Source organism: Propithecus coquereli, unplaced genomic scaffold (assembly GCF_000956105.1).
Source record: "Propithecus coquereli isolate 6110/MARCELLA unplaced genomic scaffold, Pcoq_1.0 Scaffold209, whole genome shotgun sequence".
NCBI lineage: Eukaryota > Metazoa > Chordata > Mammalia > Primates > Indriidae > Propithecus > Propithecus coquereli.
The window spans coordinates 4,796,577-4,817,295 of record NW_012145967.1 but is presented as its reverse complement, the minus strand read 5'-3'; the positions used below and the strand labels follow the sequence as shown (position 1 = coordinate 4,817,295).

Below are 20,719 nucleotides of genomic sequence, written 5' to 3'. Positions count from 1 at the left end.
AGATAACTCTGTGCCCATGAATTCAAAAGCTTCAGTGAAATAGAATAGAATGCATAGAAGAAATCCTTGAAAGACACACACTACCAAAACTCACTCAAGAAGAAATAAATAACCTGAATTGTCCTATATCTATTAGATAAATTGAATTTCTAGCTTAAAATCTTCTTAAAAAAGAAAACTTCAGGTCTAGATGGTTTCACTAGTGAAATTTACCGAACATTAACAAACACTAACAATTCTACACAATCTTTTCCAGAAAATAGAAAAGAAGAGAACACGTCCAAACTCATTTTATTATCCTAATTCCAAAACCAAACAAAGACATTTCAAGAAAAGAAAACCAAGACCAATCAATATCCCTCATGAAGATAGAAGCAACAATTCTCAACAAAATATGAACAAATTGAATCCAGCAGTATACAAAGTAATAACACATCACAATTAAGTGAGATTCATACCAGAAATGCAGGACTGGTTCAACATTCAGAAACCATATTAACATACTAAAGAAGAAGGACATCTGAGCAAAGCTGCACCACCTTCATATATATGTGTGTGTGTGTGTGTGTGTGTGTGTGTGTGTGTGTGTGTGTGTGTACATATATATATGATGGCCAAGCATGATCCAATCAGCTATCAAAAGAAATGAAGCACTGATTCATGCTGCAACATGGATGAACCTTGAAAACATCATGCTGCAGGAAAGAAGCCAGATGCAAAAGACTAGATATTGTATGATTCCATTTATATGAAATGTCTAGAAAAGGCAAATTTATAGAGACAGAAAGCAGATCTGTGGTTGCCCAGGGCTAGAGCAGGGAGCAGGGCATTAACTGCAAATGAACATGAGGAAACTTTTTGGATTGTAGTGATGGTGGCAGAACTCTGTATATTGAATTATATACTTACATTGGATGAATTTAATGATGCATAAATTAGATTTCAATGACACTATTAAAAGAAAGTGACAAGAGCTAGGCAGGGTTGTACACCTGTAGTCCCAGCTACTCGGGAAGCTGAGGTTGGAAGATCACTTGAGCCCAGGAGTTTGGGTCCAGCCTGGGTACCATAGTGAGACCCCGTCTCTTAAAAAAAGAAGCAGGAAGAAGGAAGAAGAAAACGAAGACGACTTAGTAAATGTATTGAAAACCAGAGAGCCATGGGTCCACTCTGGCAGAGTCCTTTCTTTTTACCTGGTTGGAAACTGTGTAGAAATTGACTAGAAAAGGAAACAAGATTAATTAATTTCTCAATTATAACTTGGGGGCGGGCAAGACTGAGGAGAGAGCGCGGACGCTGTGGGACTCCTCGGCCAGGTGGGAGCGCTGCAGCACACACACTGCAGGGAAGGCCTCCTGCCAAGGGGAGGAGCAGCATGGGCAGGGCCAGGAATGGAAGGGGGCTGTCACACCAGGCCTAGCAAGCCGTGTCAGGGGTTTAGATCCCATCCTGGGCCCTGGGCACAAAGGAAGGGTGTTAAGCAGAGATTGTGATCGCATTTGGGTTTAAGGAGCACACTGCTATTCTGTGGAGAAAGGATCTACGTATCTCCTGCAGGCATGGACTACAGTTTGCCCATCTTTGCAACTGTCAAAGGAGGTTACCCACTGCGAGGAAAGGAAAGGAGGGCTGCTCAATGCACGTTTGTTAAGTAAACACGCGTGCAATACTCACTTGTTCCCATAACTCACAGGGCCTGGCTGGAAAAGGCTAACCCCACCCAAACCACGAGTGAGTTCTCTGTAAGTAATACAGCCCATTTATGAGCTCTGTCCTCACAGAGGGAAAGAACATCACCCCTTCTGATTCCATAGTAAGGCTTTAGGTCACATAACCCCCTCACCCTTCCCACAGGCCTCTCTGTGATGTGACCCACGGACGGGGGTGACACAAGCAGGGTTCCTCCTCATTCCCCATGCCGAAATCACCACCCTCTCAAAATGGCTTTGGAACATGCTGGAGCCCCAGGGTGAAAAGTTGCAGACGTCTTGTCAAACCCTGTGTTTCCAGTGAATACCAGCTGCATAGACAAGGGGGGCTGTGGCAGGAGGACAGACAAAACTCTTCATCTCTAGGATGCCTTACCTGGACTTTGTAAAGCTGATTGAAAGCAGCCTTGTGAAATCTTTTCAAATTGACAGTGGCCAACACTGTAGAGAGAAGGGAGAGGCCCTACTGAGGCACTGTGACAAGTGCCATCAGGGAAGGGATGGAGGCCCACCCTGTACATGGGAGGGAAGGCGTGCTGCATGGTGAGGATGACAAGACACCGTGTGCATCCCACTTTGCAACGTGAAAAGGGCTGCCATAGCCTTCACCACATCACTGGACACTTGCAAGGACAATCATTTGTACTGAGAAGGGCAGTAAATTTAACCACACTTTGTGCAGAGGAGTGAAGCAGGCCAAGCCATCTGACCTGATCAGACCTAGAAAGTGAATGCAGGTTCCCTGGGCCCCAGCTCAGCCTTTCCAGGGCACCATAATAACGTGGGGAAGAGCTGCTGCAAAGGAAGGCACTGCAGTCTAGGGCAGCAGCTGGTCTCCAGCTAAAGATCACCTGACAGATCCTCCTCCGGACCCATCGGCCTGCTCACACCTTGGCCATTTCCCTCACTTCTGTCATCTTATGATGTTCTGAATTGTCCTGCTACTGTATTGTCTAGGGTCCGCTAAGGGTCTACACTGAGCCCAAAGCTGTAGGATCCCAGGAATGGGACTCTGCCATCTTCTGGTTCCCCATGTGGCTCTCCATGTTGGTGGAGGTAGCCCTATCCTAAGCCACGCCCAGCACCAACACAGGCCCCAGGCACAGGAAATTATGAAAGATGGAAAGACGGGCTGGGGAGAGCGCCGCTCCGTTACTGCTGTTTTAGACAACAGGAGCAAGGACAAGAGATAGAGTTGGCGAGTGGACTCTGAGCTTTGACCTTGAGTCCGCTTTGACCTTGAGTCCTCATCTACTGTAGTATCAAATCTCTGGGATCCATGTCAATGGACATGGGAAAGGGAGGCATCAGAGGTACGCTTGGTTCTCTCTGAAGCTTGTTCAAGATTTACACCAGCTGGCTAAGAGCCTCCATTCTCCTTTGAAATAACTCTAGATTTGTACCTCCTTCGATGTGGCCTTTCAGCACATCTGTCTCACTATCGGAGGTCAAGAGCAGCTCCACAATGCCTCTTTGCAGCAGGGTCTGTTGAAAAAACAGAATGAACTCACTTCCCTGGCTCCCAGGGGAAGAAGGAAATACAGTTGGCCCTGTGTATCTGTAGGTTCTGCATGCATGGATTCGACCAACGGCTGATCAAAAATATTTTCTTTAGATTGAGTTTTCAGGCCAGGTGTGGTGGCTCATTCCTTTAATCCCAGCACTTTGGGAGGCCAAGGCAGGAGGATCACTTGTGGTCAGGACTTTGAGACCAGCCTGGCAACACAGTAAGATCCTATCTCTACAAAAACTTTTTAAAAATAGCTGGGCATGGTGGCAAACACGCCTGTAGTCCCAGCTGCTCAGGAGGCTGAAGCAGGAGGATCGCTTGAGCCCAGGAGTTCAAGGCTATAATGAGCTATGATCGCGTCACCGCACTCCAGCCCAGGTGACAGAGTGAGATCCTGTCTCAAAAAAATAAATAAAATGACATTGCATCTGTACTGAACATGAACAGACTTTTTTTCTTGTCACTATTCCTTAAACAATACAGTTTACATAACATTTACATTATGTCAGGTATTATAAGTAATCTGGAGATAATGTTAAGTATACGGGAGGATGTGCATAGGTTATATGCAAATGCTACACCGTTTAAGTCAGGGACTTAAACACCTAAAGATTTTGGTATCTTTGGGGATCCAAGTCAACCAAGGGATGACTATAAGGAAACTGGGAAATAAACACAGCAGGGTTCAGGTGGCAGGGTGTGAGACAGGTTTGAATTTGGAATCTGACCTCCTGCATCTTAGTGATTGGGGGAAGTCACTGTCCCTGTCTCAGTCTGGTGGTTTTTTTTTGTGGGGAATGGCCTTAAAGTCAGCTGAGTGTAGGCTCTGACACCCATGGTCAAAGCCTTCAGAGAAAAAGAGCTGAGTTCATCAGGAAACAGCCTGAGGAGGATATTTACCACAGAAAGGGAGAGAAAGACAAGTTGGGAAACACTTTGTGCTGGGAGAGGAGAGGCTGAGGCTGTGGGTTTGAGAAAGATCAGAGATCAACTTCACAAAGCTTGGGTCCGACCTAGACACTGTCAGAGGAACTGCCTGTGGGGAAGAGAGGAGGTCTAGTCTGACAGATTATATTTCCTAGGCCAGGGATCAGGGGACCCCATTCTTCTGTGTGTCTCCTCTGTTCATCAAGCCAGATCTGGGCCTGGGGTAGAGTTGAGTGGTAATTTTTAAAATCAAGAAAAAATAATGCTAGCTGAATAAGACTGATGTGGGGAGGTCACGCCAGCCCCCGAGTAAAGATAAGGAAGGGAATTACTCACAGACCTTGTTCAACTCCAGAAGCCACAGCTGCAGGGCAGGAGCCAGCATGTGGATGGAACCCAGCCCCACCATCCTGACCCCTTCTTTACCCAGCTGGTGACCCCCCCCCCCAAGCCATTCAGCCAGAGGCCTCTGTGTGAACAGAGCTAGGTTGGCAAGGGCAGAGTTGGGAGGGGTCAGGCCAGACCATGCAGCCCCTGCAACCTGCTTAGCGACCTGAGGAGGGGGTCCCACTGAGACTGGGCCCTTACCAACTTCCCGAATGTGGGAAGTCAGGGACCGGGAGGGGCTGAGCCACCAGAAAGGACAGCAGACAGGATTGCAATTACTCCCTGGCCTGAGATGTCTTTCTGTGAAGAAGCAAAGGGAGCAGAAGAGAGGATGTTAATACCACAGGCCAGAAAGCTGCAAGCTGCTAGCCATCGTCATTAAGTTCTTGAAGCATTATTTACTACAAGTATATATTCACCAACCCCCAGCTTTCATGAGAATTGTGGGTCATAAAAACAGCAAACAGAAAGGAATAATCTTTGATACCGTGTTTTGTATCGTAATAAAGTTGTTGAAGTACATCTTTATTGTCCTGACTATACTGTAAATTCACAGAGAAATTGAACTTGATCTTCTGCATGGATCTGAACTGCATTCATGCACATATTTTTTTCAGTAAAAGTTACATCAAGTGTAACTCTCCTGCTTCCCTCCTGGGCTATCCCTGAGACAGCAAGCCCAACTCTCCTCTTCCTCCTCCTCTCAGCCTATTCAATGTGAAGATGATGAAGATGAAGACCTGTCTGATGATCCACTTCCACTCAATAAATAGTAAAAATATTTTCTCTTCATTATGATTTTCTTAATAACATTTTCTTCTCTCTAGCTTGCTTTAAGAATACAGTATGTATTATAACACACAAAATATGGGTTAATTGACTGTGTTACCAGCAAGGTTTCCAACCAACAGTAGGCTATTAGTAGTTAAGTTTTGGGGGAGTCAAAAGTTATACTGAGGTTTTCGACTGTGCCGGGGGTCGGCACCCTAAGCCCCAGGTGGTTCGAGGGTCAGCTGTGTGCTCTCGGAGTGCGCAGTGCCCGCACAGTCGCCTGTGCAGCCAGGAATCGGAATCGTGTGCTGGAAAAGAGATTAAGGAAGGAGACGTGTAAATGTGGAGACAACCGAGCGCTTCTTACCTTGTGAAGATAGGGCATGTAGTTTTCGTCCTTATTAAAGGAACCGTATTCATTCTCCACCTGCACTGCGATGACAGGGCCTCCCCGGCAGTACTGAGAGACAAGCAGAGGAGAGCTGAAGAGAGACACAGCTGGGGCCACAAGCCTCGAGTCACCGGGTGTCGGCTAGAGACACGCGGCTGGTGTGGCGTGCTCTGGTGCCAGGCTCCTCACGGTCTTCTGCTCTCTCTCCTGTCCGCCCTGGGGCCAAAGTCCCCTCAGGCACTTGGCTGCTGCGGGAGTCCTGCCTCCCTAGGACGTTGCAGACAAGCGGCTGTCGCAGCCTCCCCTTTATTTCTCATACTAATTGGCCACTTAAATTTAATCTCTCAAACCTACGAACTCACTCGCTTCCAGGCCCATCCTATCCACTTTCCCACCTGACGAATCAAAGAGACGCCCCTCCCCTCCAGCCCCCGTCCTAGCGTAATGCCACCGAGTGTCTCGTGTGCCGGGCCCACTGCCCTCCGCCACCTGCTCAGGAGCTCAGCTCTTGGCACGGTCCCTCTTTCGATGGTGCCTTCCACCTTTCCTTCCAGACTGACCGACTTCCATTGCCATGGCAACGTATTTGGGGCCTTCGCATCGGAGAGACACGGGGGGGAGGGCTCCAAAGTCCTCCTGCTCTCTCCTCTCTAGGAGCCCCACTTTCTGGAAGTTACCGGTCATCTATGCTGGCGTGCTCTGCTTTCTCACTTTTAACTCACCCCTCAAGCCACAGTAGTACAGCTTCCAGCCCCTCACACCGCCTAAACCATCAACGCTGACCTAGCTGTGCTGAAATTAAAGCACTCTTCAGAGCTTAATCCAATCTTCCAATGTCCTTCCGCACTCAAGTGTGTTTGCTTCTTCTTGGAGCCTCTCCACGAGGAAGGCGGAGCGAGCTGTCAAATGCAAAGGTCTGGGCTTTACTCTCCGACACGACACAGTCCCGTGGTTCTGCTGCCCGCAGAGCAATGCCGACCTCGGAGTGCGGCATTCGTGTTGGAGCAAAGCGATGCTGGCTCCCGAGTGGGCACAACGGAGAAGGAGCGCGACTGGCAGGTTTTCCTTTGCAGATCCACCTCCGCCTCTCTCCCAGCCCACACTCTCTGTCCAGGAGCGCTGAACTTCTTGCAGCGCTTCAAACTCCTCGTTCCGTCTCTCACCGTCTGTTGCTTCACCCATGCTGGGGCCTCATGAGCACTTCCCCTGCCTAGCTGATGCCTGCCCACTCTTCCGGTCACTGCTTAAAAGTTACTGTCTCTGGAAAACATTCCCTGAACCTCCATTCTTCAGCAAGAGCTTGCCCGCTAGGGGTCTCCTGCACCTCCTCCCTGGTAGGCATCATCGTCTTACTGCAGTGCTGTTTGTCTCCCATGTTGGACCGTAAGCTCCGCGGGGCAAGCCCGGCGCCTGGCCTTCTCAGGACAGGAAGCTCCGCCACTGCACAGTGCCTCAAACACTCGCTGATAACCGCAGAGTGCCCCGTGCTCAATAATGACTTACTGTATGGACGTAAATATTCTGAATCAATGAATTGAGAACAACTGTTTTCATTATTGAACGGTATCCTCTCTCCAACCTAAAGGGTGACATTTCTAAAAACCTCGTTGTAGGAGAATTCACAGTTGACTTTATTAAACAAACAGGATTAGAAGAATAAAGGACCCAGGTAAACTGGTAAATGCACTCTAAAAATTATTTTTACATAATTAAAACAATGAAGACAATCAATTAAATAAGACCTTAAAATACTAACAATTTATCACTAATGAGCCCTGTACATTTCACTTCCGTATAATTCCTTGCATCTTAAAAATTTTCTGGGATTTATCACCCTCATGATTCCAATGGGATGTTTATAAATTTGCTTTGCTTGTTGCATACATATGACTGCTAAGTGACATTTGTACTTGTGCTTGAATTTCTATCCAAAGATTCAATGTCCTTCTAGTTTTAAGGCTCACTCCTGCCACTGTGTCCCATCTACATTACAGAAATGCAACCAGAAACACATGGCTTCAGCCCTTGGTACAAAAGATGTATCTTGAGTCCACCTAGCAGACCCAGAGTTTAATCCTGAAGATGAGGTTCTCTTTGCCTCTGCAATGCCCATTTTTCTAAAGCTATATTGCAGGAATATTGTTGCTAAACTGTCCTTCATTTTCCTTTCTAATTCCCCGATTCTTCTCTTTATAATTATCCTAATAGGAATAACTCGCAGTTCACAAGTCAGGGTTAGTTATTCAGGGCTGGCTCTGTATGCCTGTCATATTTTCCCCCAAACAGAAGAGTCTAAAATAATAAGCTATTAGTCTACTACCAAATAATCTTGTTTTTTATCCCATCTCAAGCTACATTAAGAAATATGTTTTTAAACTAAGATCTATTTTTACTTAAATAATAACAGTGTGCATTCTCTTGTTTGGAAGAGAGAAATATAAATTAAAATTAAAAATATAGCTATATTTTTTAAATTAAACAAAAGAATATCACAATGATTAAACAACTGCTCTCTTGTAGACTTCAGGGTATAATGTTCATTTTTTTAAATCACAGACCTGCCTTTGTACTATAGGTTGACATTATGAAAATAAAGGAATTTCTTATGTAGTGCATGAGGTCTGGGAACTCCATGAAAAAGGAAATGCATGTCATCTGTGTTCTTCCCATTCCTGGGACTAAATCAAACTGGAATACAAGCAGTCCTGAGTACATTCACACAGATACAAAAATGACATGTAAGCCAAGTTATTTATTATAACAAACTTGGAAAACCCAAATGCCCATGACTAGGGCACTAATTAAATGAATTATGATAGATCTATACTATGGAATATTATGTAGCCATTAAAAAGAATGGCAGGTTTCAAAAAATGTATTTTCAGATGCCAAAAGAAAAATGCCCACTGGAAATTGTATATTTTTATTCAAAAAACGATATGTACACGTATATGTGTGTGTGTATAATTTGCTTCTATATGTGCAGAAAATCTCTGGAAAGATACACAAAAATCTGGTAAAAATTGGTTGTCTCCTAAAAAGGCAACTAAGTGGCTTTGGGAGAGGGTGGGAGGGGAGACTTTTATTTGACCATAAACTCTGTTTTACTTTCTGATCCTTTTTTTTCGCCAAGTTAAGAGTTGAAATAAGCAAGCAGTGAGCCTTGTGAATATCAAGTACATGTCACAGCCTTGACACCCATTCATGCAGTCCCTGTCTTGTGGGATGGGAGTCTTTCCAGAAGCCCTGGGGAAAAGGCACAAAGACAGGACAAGAAAAAGCTTCTGTCCTTCAGAGGAGGGTAGAGAATTCAGTTATGAGAAAGTCAGCTTCATTTCTCACAGAGACTGCATGGGGCCTATTGGGGGATCGAGCGGGAACAAACTTTCCCTAAAACGAACGTGAGCAAGAAGGAAAAGGAAATGTGGCTTTACCTGGAGAGGAATCACTCTGGGAATCAGATGATCAAAATACTTATCGACTGCTTCGATGAAGCCCTTGCTGGTTGTCCTCAGTTCCAGCCGGGGGTCTCGCAGCAGCCAGCTGGGGGCGAGAGAGGCAGGCTCGGCGTCTGCGACAGGGAGGCGGGAGGAGGAGGAGGTGGCCGGAGCCGGCGACCAGCCCTCCCCAGAGCTGCCTCCACTCAGTTGACGTGTGTCCGCAGGTCCCACGCCCTTGGTCCTGGAGCACTCAAGGCTCCGGAAAGATCCATGCCGTGCGAGCTTTTCAGACTCTCACACTCGTGAGGTTCAGGGAAGACACCCGTCTCCAGCTCCAAGGTATGTCACAGCCTGAACAGCGCCTTCAGCCCCGTCCGGCCAGACCGAGGGACCGAGCTGTCAAGGCTCTCACACCCATGTCTGAATGAGCTTTTGCTTTTACCATTTATTGAATCCTCTATTCTTTTTGAGTTTATCAAAAACATTTTTCTTGAGGACAGTATCTGTTCCTTAGGCACAGGGTCACATTCCCACTAAGACCTAAGACTTCAAGCGCAGGATTTGAGCCTGAAAGCCAGGAACACCTCCTGCCCCCGCACAGGTCGCTGGCGAGGCGCACGGCCAGGTCTCCCGCACAGGGAGCAATCGCTTCCCTGAAACTCCCACTTCGCCCAAGCTCAGGCTTGTTCTGCTTCCCAGCTGGATGGGAGAAGGAGCTCATCTTGGAGAAAAGCAAAGTCTTCACCTGACTCCGGGGTAAAAGTGCTCCTCGGGGGGTTAGAGCCACGGCCTGGCCAGGGAGGCCTGTCGGCAGGCAGGGATAGTGGGAGAGGATTCCTGGATTCTCAGCCTGAACCTCAGTAGTCTGGGCTGAGGGCCGGCAACACAGGGGAAGAAATGAGCAAAGAAAAGCGAGAGGAAGGGAGGGGAGCTGAGGGTCTCAGCAAGTGGAGACAGCGGCCTTCCCTCAACAAAATAAGAGAAAGAACAGAGGTGTCAGAACCTTCCCTTGCACACGCTAGAGCTTCCGTCTCCTTTCTTCCCAGAGCATGGGGAGAACAGGGGTGGCCACGGCCCCTTCTCTGTGGGGTAAGAAGAGTACGAACATCCCGTGGCTGCTTCTGTCCTCGTACTCGCTCTTGGCCACGGGCCCAAAGCACCAGGCCCAACGCCTCGAGTTCCTCATCTGTGAAATGGGACGACAGTGGTACCCACACCTCGTCACATTACTGAAGGCGTCACATGAGACAATGAAGGTAAAATGCATGGGGTAGTGCAAGACACACACACGGGCTCAATAAATAAAGGTTATTTTTTATAAATAAAGGTCATCATTATTAGACTGAAATTTCACTTTTTGTAAAGCAGAATACTTCACTACAACCCCAAGTGGACTTGCAGCCCCACATACCTGGGCAAGCCCCCCAGGTCGATCTCGCTGCAGATGTAGGGGCCCGGACGCAGGATCACCCACAGCCCGATCTCCGCGGCCATCAGGACGAAGGCCCTGGGGAGGTAAACGAGTCAGCACCTGCCATGACCGTCCAGGGCAGAGGCTGTCGGGGGAGCCCAGCTCCTCTCCTGGCCCCCTCTCTCAACCAGGCAGATGGCCTGGGTGAAGGCAAGGCTCCGCCCAGCCCAGCACAGCAGGGAATCCCACACCAGGCCTGGGGCCAGAGCTGCTCCCAGCCTCAGACCATCCGCACAGGCCCATGGGGGGCCTGAGGAGGAAGGCATCAGACAGCGCACAGCCGGCTTAACAGTGAACCTGACCCCAACGGCCCTGCTGCCCTAGAGAGGCAGCCCCTGTCCCAGCCCAGGTGCTGGACCCTCCTGCAGAATCGGGCAGTACCCAGAGTCTTCAGCCCCACCCTGGGCTGCCATGGAGAATGTGGCCCAGAGGCTGCAGGCCCAACCCCACAGGGTGACAGGTCACGGCTGGGGAGCATCCGGGTCCTGGGTACAGGGCCTTTCACAGGGTCCTGAGAACAAGGCTCCAGACGCAGGTCCCTGTCTGGTTCTCTATAGTTCCTAATCCACCCCTAGTAGCCAACTCTCTGCCCCCACCCTGGGCCAGGTCACAGAGGCAGCAACTCCACGTACTCCAGGTCCAGGTTCCCGGAGAAGTCAAATCTGCCTCTCTCTGGCTCGTGCAGGTTCCATGGAACGTAGCTGGAAGTGGGAAGAGGGAAGTGTGATAAGCATCTTCTTATTTCTTTCTTCCAAATTGCTAGGTCAACCCCAAACCCAAGCCCAAACCTGGGGTAGCTCTATTTTGGAATGAGTTGGACTTTCCAGTGGAAATCAAACCTCTGTTATGCTAATGATGACTATCTTCAATAGTTCCTTGCTCTATTACCCAATTGTGGTCCAAACTACCAACCTTCCTATGCTTCTAGATTTCTTGTATTTATATATAAATTCTCCCATTCACCGCCTTCTTTTTTGTAACACTCATTAAAAATATAAAGAAAAGGAAAAAGAATAAAAATAAAAATGTCTACATCTGTCCAATAAATTATTGCTATGAATTAATCAACATAAGAATAGACGAGGCGTTTCTATGAAGACACTGGTGACACAGAAGAGGAGGGCACTACCTTTAGCAGGTAGCAAGAAGGGCCCCTGCCAGGGCCTCCCCCACAGGGTATGAGTCTGGAAAGTCAAAAAGATGTGTAAAATTTTTATTAGATGCTATTCTTATGAAGTGACTATCTTTTTTGTGTGTCACTGACAAGGTTTTTAAGTGTTATGCCCTTAACATCATGTTTTTATTGTGCTTTTTATTATACAATTTTATGCAGTGCAGAGATTTTTGACAATATATGTATTTCATTATAGCAGAAGGCATTGCATTTTAAGATCTTTTGTTGTGGGGAGGAATGAATAATTGTTTTGCTGAAACCTAAATATGCACAGCAAAGTTTGTTGCTATACATTGAGAGAATAGAACAACAAAAATTTGCTAAATGTTACTTACAAGTAACTTTAAGGAAAATGGCTGGAAAAAGTTGGGAAAAAAGAAGGGAAAAGATTAGATGACTCAAAATGATTCTAGCAATATTAATAACAGGCAAATGGATTTTAAAGCAAAACTCACAAATAGGTAATAGGAGTGGCATCAAGTAAAAATGAAAGCAATGATCCATCGAGAAGATATACTAACCATGACCTCCCATGCTCATAACGGTGTAACTTCAGGAGAAGCTGACTGAGTTAGAAAGGAAAGGGATAAACCAATTTCACTGTCATAGTGAGAGGACTGAAAATACTTCTCTAAGAAACAAAGATAATAAGCAGTGAAAAAAAAAAACTTGTAAGGATATGAATTTGAACGGCATAATTAAAAGGCTGGATCTAATAAATACTTAGAGAACCCAGCAGCCAACAGATGCAGCATTTATATTCTTTTTAAAAATGCATGGAACACTTGTAAAATACTAATATGTACTACGTCACGAAATAAATCTCAATAAATTCCAAAAATCTGTATCGTGTAGTCCATGATCCCAAGACAAATGAAACTAAATTAGAAAATGACAGTTAAAAGTAGCAAAAATTAATTTAAATAAATAAGAAAGCATATTCCCAAATAGCTTATGGGTCAAAGAGGAAACTACAACAAAAATTAGTAAATATTTGAAACTAAATGACATTTAAAGCAGTATATAGCAAAAGCTGTGGGATATACAACCAAAGCAATATTTATAGGAACAGTCATATCTCTGAATGAATATATCAGGAAACACAGAAGATTGGAAAGAAAGCAAGCTAAATATTCAACTCAGGAAACAAGAAGAAGAAAAGGGAAGAGGAAGAAGATGAAGATGAGAAGGTACTAAATTAAAGTAGAAGAAAGGAAATTATACATAACTCAGAAATTTTGAAATATAAACCAAAAGATAGAGATTATTAACAAAGCTACAATTTAGTTATTTGAAAAGACTTAAAAAATAGATAAGATTAAGAAAAAAGAAAAAATGGCCCAAGTATACAATACAATACATAACTTTCAAGTGTATATGAATCCCAGTTGTTTTGAGCTTCAAGATCTTTCTGGAATAGGTCTGTTAGGAAGGGAACTCCACTGTTCCTAATTCAAATGATTTTGGCTTGGGGCATGATTTTATTTGACTGGAGCCTTTGTTCCATGTGTGACATCATCATGTCCATGCCCATGTCTGCGTGGCCACGCCTGGAGGAGGTCACACCAGGAAGGGAATTAGCGTAGTGTGGATGTGGGCTCTGCAGCCACGCTGCCTGCATGCATTGCAGCCAGACGTCCCACGTCCTCCCGAGCAAGCGATTACCCCTGTGTGCTCAGTTTCTCCCCTGCACGGTGGGAATTACACTATCCATCTCGCAGGACAGCCGTGAGGATTAAGGGATTTGTGAAAAGGCTTAGAAGGTGCCTACACTTTGAAAGCACATCCTAAATACACATTACCTTGTGTACATAATCACGTTAAATTCATGCTCGTTTTTATTTCCATTCTTCTGATAGACTAAACTGGGTTTGTATTTCTTTTTGCCACCATTATTGAGTACATGTGTGTGCCAGGTATTGTGACAGGCATTTTTCATATAAATAAGATAAAGGTTTTATTTCCTTTAATCAACACAACCTTATGAGGCTATTTTTTTAAAGAGACAGGGTCTCGTGATGTTGCTCAGGCTGATCTCAAACTCCTAGGCCCAAGAGATTCTCCTGCTTTAGCCTCTCGAGTACAGGGACTACAGGCGTGTGCCATCGTGCCCGGCTTGAGGCAATTCTTATTCCGCCCACTTACAGATGAGGACCCCAGGGCCTGGGTGTGATGGTTAGAGGCAAAGCCGGGACTGGAGGCCAGATCTACCTGACACTAAATCCCTATGATCTTACTCATTTACCCACAGTGTTCACTTTCTTTATGCCATTAAACTTCACTTTAGTGATACTGGTATTTCATTACATGTTCATTTTTTGATACTGCTATTATCCCTCTACATGTTCACCCCCATATACACAAATAAGAATTGTTTTAAAACACGTGTGCCTCTGTAAGTATGCATTTATCAGTAAGCACGCCTTGGGTTTATGCCATTGAACTGCGTGCCCTTAAGGGCTGCCAGTGCTCCCCATTGGACAGAGAGACCCTGAGGAAATCGCCCTTTATATTTCTCCACTAACGTCTCTCCAAGGCTTTGATTGCAGAGAAAACTAAGTATGAGGCATAAGTGACAGCTGGACACTTAAGCATAAAAGGCTTGTGCTAGAAACAACTATTTAGAAGTAAGTCCTCACACTGGGCCCCCAAACCAGAGCTCAGTTCTGAGCCAGGATGCCCATGGTAGGAGCCCCTGTAGGGTACCAAGGTCATGGAGGGTGAGGAACCAGCACTCACGTGGTGACAGTGTTGAAGCCACAGGCCTTCAGCTTCAGCAAGCGGTCCCTCCAGTACTCCCTGGGCACCCGGAAATAGTGGATGGAGCCCCCGAAGATCAGGAACTTGTGCCCCTCCAGGGTGAAGTGTGGCTTGCCCCCACCTGTGCTTTTAGTTTGAAGTCCCACAGATCTGTTCTTCAGCTCCAGAGGGGTCAAATGAGACCAGTTAAACCTGGAGGGAGAGGGAGAGAGGAAGAAAGAGAGAGAGAGAGGAGAGACAGCTGAAACCTTAGCAGAAAAAGAAGTTCTTGTTAGCAGGACATGTTCTGTGCACACTTGCAATATTATTTTCCCCAAGAAAAAAGAGAAGCTCCTCCCTTCCCCACTCCAGCAAACCTGGACTGGAGCAGATGTGATCTTCCAGCTATAAGGTCCTCTTTATGTTTAAGCCGAGGAGCAAAACCAGGTAAGATAAATGGCAAGAAAAAGATGCCGACGATTCTCTTCCAGGAGAGACACTGGCTGAAAGGAGAAAGGAGGGGCAGCGAGAAGGGGAAGGCATTGACCTCAGCAGGCCACAGGGACCATGCATGTCTTCCAGAGGCCAGAGCCACAGAGGAGCCCATGTCACAGGTGGGTCTTCTCCTAGGCCAGCCTAAGGCCACCACGAGGGCTGTCCTGCAGTCCTCCTCAGTCAGAACTGGAGGCTGGGGACAGACAGGAGCGGGACAGGGCTGAGCACCAGGGGAAGGGGTCCCCAGAAAGGAGAAGAAGGAGAAGAGGCTCAGCGACGGGGGGAGCACTGCAGCCACCAGGCTCGGAAGGACGCAGCGTCCATCGGGAGCGCCTCGTCTGCATCCGCAACCCTGATTTCGTCCGTCTGGTTCAATGGACAGACCCTCAGCAGGGTGGGGGAAAAGAAGCCATCTGCAGGAGAAAGAGCTTGGGGGAGAGAAGCCTTATTGATGAGGAGAGTCTCAGCAGATCTGAGGGCCCAGGAGGGTGTCCCAATCATGTAATGTCCCCAGGGCCTGGGGACAATAAATACCTGTCCATGACTGGCTGACCAATAGAACTCAGGGGAAAGCCTAGGGTGCTCCCAGGTACACCTAGGGCGCGCCCGGGGCCACGGGGAGCCTAGGAGGGGCGTGAGGACCCCCGCGCGCCTGGAAAGCGGGTGTCACCTGAGGAAGGGCGCGGGGCCCATCTTGGCGAGGCCGAGGAGCCCAGGTCCCGCGCTGCTCACGCCCCTCTCCGCAGCCGCCCACGCAGCGCTCTGGCAGGGACTCCGCGGGGCCTGGCTCACGTCCGCGCTCCGGGGTCCGGGAGCCTGTCACCCTGCCAGCCGCTGCCGGCAGCCACCGCGGCCCGGGGCCAGGTCGGGAGCCCCCGTGCAGAGCCAAAGAGACGCCGTCGGGCTCTGGGTGGAGGGACCGCAGAGCTCCGCACCCGCCCCGGGGCGGCCGACCGCCAGGCTGGGCGCAGATGCTTTTCAGCCCTTGGAAGCAAAGCGGAAGGATCGCTGGGTTATCGCCATGACCTTGGGTTTCCTAAACCATGTGGCAGCAGCCAGCTGGCACCGAAAGGCGAGCATGAGTGGGAGGAAGGGAGGAGGCGAACTTGGCCGCCCGGTACCGCTGGTTGAGCGACTTCATCGCGGGCCCGCGTGGGTCCAGACGGGGCTTCAAAAGAAACACGCCCAGTTAAATACGATGTGTAAACGCTAAAATAAAGATTCCACAGGGTGCGATGGAAGTCCAGGCGAGGCACACGGGGTACCCGGAGAATTAGAGTTTTCCCAAACCGTCTTGGTAAATGAGTGAGAGTTGTCAGAGCGAAGAAAAGTGGGAAGGCTGCCCCCATCAGTGGGCGTAGCAGCGAGTGTCCACACAGCAGGTGCAGGAACCGCAGTCTGGAATTCTTCCGTCATAACGTAGCGGGAGACCAGCAGGGGGCAGGTCCGGGCTACCAAGCAGCTCAGCCTCTTTCTAGAGAACAATGGGGGGAAGTATTAAGATTTCAAGCAGAAACTCAGACTTTAGTTGTATGGAGATTACTTGTCTGCAAGATAGAAGCTAGATGGGAAACAGACAAGTCATCCCAGCGGACCTGGTGACCCGGGGATGAAGGCTTGAGTTGTTCTCACGGTGGTGACACTGAGCAAGAGGAGGAGACGGATTCAGGAAGATGTATGTAGTAAACTGGCAGCTCCTGATCATTGACTGCATGAGGTGAGTGACTCAGAGAGAGGAGTCTGGGACGACCACCACATTCCAGGCTTAAGTCACTTGGTGTTGTCATTTATTGAGATCAGGAACACAGGAAGTGATTAGAGGTTTCGATAGAGAAGAGTGAAGAAGTCAATTCCAGAAGTGCTAGATTTGAAGTCCCTGTGAAGAGACTTTGAAGAGAGAAATCTTCTGATATCCCTTTGAAGCCTCTGCATCTCCTCTCCCATTTGAAAGAATCAAGTTGACATCAAGTTGAAATCAGAAATATATAATAGTTCTCAGAGAATATTGTGGGGTTTTTTCCTCTCGTCTCATTCATTACAGGTATATTTTCCTCTTTGAAACCTCAGCTCCCTGAAAATTTTGTAGATTTTCCATCTCTTCCTCATTCTTAGGTTGTAAGCAATGGACTATTATGACTTTTTACAGCCTGGTTTTACAGTCACATAACTTTATTCTTTTTTGTCAAGATTAAACTATTCTGGGGCTGATATGCCTTTCCATAGAAAATTTAGAATAAGTTTATTTCTACAAGCTATGCTGGAATTTTGATAGGAATTGCATTAGACCTATGATCGAACTGAGGAGAACTGGCATCCTAACTGTGTTGAGTCTTCCAACCCATGAACATGGTATGTCTCTCCATTTAGTTAGGTCTTCTTTCACTTTTTTCATCAGAATTTTGTGATTTTTCAACATGCAGATCCCATGCATGTTTTGTTAGGTTTATAGTTTAGTATTTCATTTTCTTTTGCACAATTTTAAATGGTATTATATTTTAGTTTTGACATGTTTGCTATTAGCGTACAGAAACATGATTATGTTTCTCATGTTGATCTTGTACCCTGTTACTGTGGAAAACTCACCTGTTAATCCTAAGAGATTGTAGATTTCTTGGTGTTTTCTACATGGACAATCATGTCATCTGCAAATATGAACAGTTTTATTTCCACCTTTCCAATCTGTATAGCTGTTTATTTCTTTTTCATGTCTTATTACAATGGCTAAAATGTCTGTGGCGAGAGTAGCAAAAACTAACATCCTTACCTTGTTCCCAGTGTCAGGTGGAAAACATTCAGTTTTTCACCATTTAGTATGATGTTAGCTATAGGTTTTGTGTACATACTTTCTATGAAGTTGAAATAGTTCCATTCTATTCCTAATTTTCTGATAGTTTTTATTATGAATGGGTGTTGGATTTTGACAAGTATTTGAATGATCTTTTTCCTTATTTTCTGTAACATGACTATCCTGGTTTTATTCCTGAAAGATACTTTCACCTGATATACAATTTTCAGTTGGCAGTTCTTTTCTTTAAGCACTGGAAAAACAATGTGCCTCTTCCTCCTAGTCTTCATAGGGTTATATTCCATGTCTCATAATTGGCTTTAATGCCAAGTGGGGTTCCCCTAAAGGTAATGCATCATTTCCCTCTGGCTGCTTTCAAGATTTTTTCTTTATTTCTTGTTTTCAATTTAAATATGATGTGTCTTAGTGTGTATTTTTTGAGTTTATCCTGTTTGGGTTTAATTTCTTGGACTTAAGGTTTTGGCATTTTGTCAAATTTGGGGATTTTTAATCCAATTTTTTAAACTGGAATATAATTCACAACCATAAAAATTTTCCATTTTAAAGTATACAATTCAGTGGCTTTGGGTCTATTCTCAAGGTTGTGCAACCATTGTCATTAGGTCCAGGGCTGTAAATTAGTACAACTTCTATGGAATACAGTATGGAGATTCTTCAAAGGAATAAATGGAGACCCACCATTCAATCAAGTGATCCTACTTCTGGGTATCTACCCAAAGGAAATGAAGTCATTCTATCAAAAAGACACCTGCCTGCAAATGTTTATCACAGCAAAATTCACAATTACAAAGATGTGGAATCAATCTAAGGAACTATCAATTCATGAGTGCACAAAGAAAATGTGGTGTGTGTGTGTGCATTCCACCTAAGAACTGGAACAAGACAAGAGTGCCCACTGTCACCACTTCTATTCAACATAGTACTGGAAGTCCTAGCCAGAGCAATCAGGCAGGAGAAAGAAAGAAAAGGCATTCAAATCAGGAAAGAAGAGGTCAGGATGTACACACACACAGACACACACACACACACACACACACACACACGTACACACCATGGAGTACTACTCAGCCATAAAATGGAATGAAATAATGTCATTTGCAGCAACTTGGATGGAACTGGAGACCATTATCCTAAGTGAAGTATCTTGGGAATGGAAAACTAAACACCATATGTTCTCACTAATAAGTGGGAGCTAAACAGTGGGTACACATGGGCACAAAGTGATATAAAGGACATGAAAAACCAAGAAAGAGGAAGTGTTGGAGGGGGGATGTGGGAACTTATGTATGGATACAATGAACACTATTTTGGTAATGGGCTCACCAAAAGCCCCGAGCAATTTATAAAGTAGTTTATATATATATACTTGCAAAAAAAGGAAAGCCATGCAGTGATACAGAAATTGTAAAAGAATGCATTGTCGAAGTTATAGGATGCTTAGACCCTAATAATGTTTCAAAGTACAAATAACTAGCTCTTTCAAGGAGAACCATAACCCATCAGCAGCATGAATTAGCCTTCAACTTAAAGAACAACTTCATGCAATACTTCAAAAGGAAAATATATATTATTCAATCCCTTTGGATGAATCAATAAATACTACTGACTCGGTGCAGGTTTTATACTTGATTTGGGTCATAACAGAAGATTTTCTTTGCTATGAAGAGTTACTCTCTTTGGGTTCTCTTGTGAACAGAACCTGGGGAACAGATATCTTCAACAACTTTCAAGATGAATGTTGTGATGTTGGACTGAATTTGGCAAATTTAGTGGGTGTATGTACAGATGGTGCACCTTCTGTGACCAGAAAACATCAAGGATTTATTGCACAGACAAAAAAAAGTATTAACAAATCCAGATGCTCTTATTTCTTTTTACTGTATCCTGCATTAGCAAGATCCCTGTGTTAAAGCTCCTATTTTAAGTGACACTTTGCAACAAGTTATAAGTATTGTTAACCATATTCATGCAAATGCAACACGGCATTGTCAGTTTCATAAGATGCTAAAGTTGAACAATGAGGTATTCAGTGTGGATTTGTCATATCATTCTAAAGTGTGTTGTTGGCTATAGCAGGGACAGGTGTTAGCCAAAATTTTATCTCTGCAAGAACTATAGTTAAATTTTATGAAGAACAGAACCAACAATGTGAGTTGTGGAAAGAAAATTTCTACATGAATGCTGCATTTCTGTGTGATATCATGTCAAATCAAAACAAATATTTCTTTGAAAGATAAAACTAAGTCTATATATGTTACAAAAAATCCAAGCATTTTAAGAAATGCTATCTTTTTTCAAAACACTTCTTCAAAAGGAAGTTTTGGATGAACATTTCCCTCAGCAAAGGTCACTGATGAGCAGGGTGATATATGCAAATCATTTGAAGAATTGCCAGCTGTTACAGACCTATTAATTGGAGAATACAATGAAAGGTTCACTGACTTTAAGAATCACGACATTATACTCAAATTAGCATTTCAGCTTCACCTAGTTGATATCACCAGGGCACCTAAAGAACTACAGATGAAATTGATTGAGCTCTCAGTAGATAACATTTTAAAGTCATTGTTTGATGCTAAGAAAGATCCAGTTGAAATATGGAAAAATGCAGTAGAATGAATAGCTATACCTTTGGCAACATGCCCAAAAAATGCTTTCTTGCTTTTCAAGCACTTATTACTGCAAATCTATATTCTCCTACCTAACCCAAATCAAGACGCCCTTAAGGTCACAAATGACTGATACCCATCTAGGGGATCAATGGAGACTGCAGACCTCCACGCGCTGCAACCAAATATGCAAATGCTTTCCAACTAAAAGCAGACACAACAAAGTCATTAAAAGGTTAGTTAACTTTAAAATTAACAAATAGTTTTAATTTTTTGAAATTATTAAGTAC

General features: G+C 45.3%; 2 protein-coding genes across 2 annotated transcripts in view; both read right to left on the bottom strand.

Annotated features, from left to right (window-relative positions):
• The window catches only part of GLB1L3 (galactosidase, beta 1-like 3), a 52,404-nt gene extending 36,249 nt beyond the window's left edge, over positions 1-16,155 (bottom strand). Inside the window, exons 1-9 of the mRNA XM_012644277.1 lie at positions 16,057-16,155; positions 14,897-15,207; positions 14,520-14,732; positions 11,239-11,307; positions 10,547-10,642; positions 9,130-9,238; positions 5,672-5,764; positions 3,113-3,194; positions 2,086-2,150 (exon numbers count right to left, since the gene is read on the bottom strand). Of these exons, the coding sequence (XP_012499731.1) occupies positions 2,086-2,150; positions 3,113-3,194; positions 5,672-5,764; positions 9,130-9,238; positions 10,547-10,642; positions 11,239-11,307; positions 14,520-14,732; positions 14,897-15,207; positions 16,057-16,155 (1,137 nt within the window). The remainder of the gene's footprint in view (positions 1-2,085; positions 2,151-3,112; positions 3,195-5,671; positions 5,765-9,129; positions 9,239-10,546; positions 10,643-11,238; positions 11,308-14,519; positions 14,733-14,896; positions 15,208-16,056) is intronic.
• Positions 16,156-16,362: 207 nt separating this feature from the next.
• Positions 16,363-20,719, bottom strand: part of LOC105810320 (beta-galactosidase-1-like protein 2) — a 74,771-nt gene continuing 70,414 nt past the window's right edge. Inside the window, exon 19 of the mRNA XM_012644276.1 lies at positions 16,363-16,488. Within this exon, the coding sequence (XP_012499730.1) occupies positions 16,363-16,488 (126 nt within the window). The remainder of the gene's footprint in view (positions 16,489-20,719) is intronic.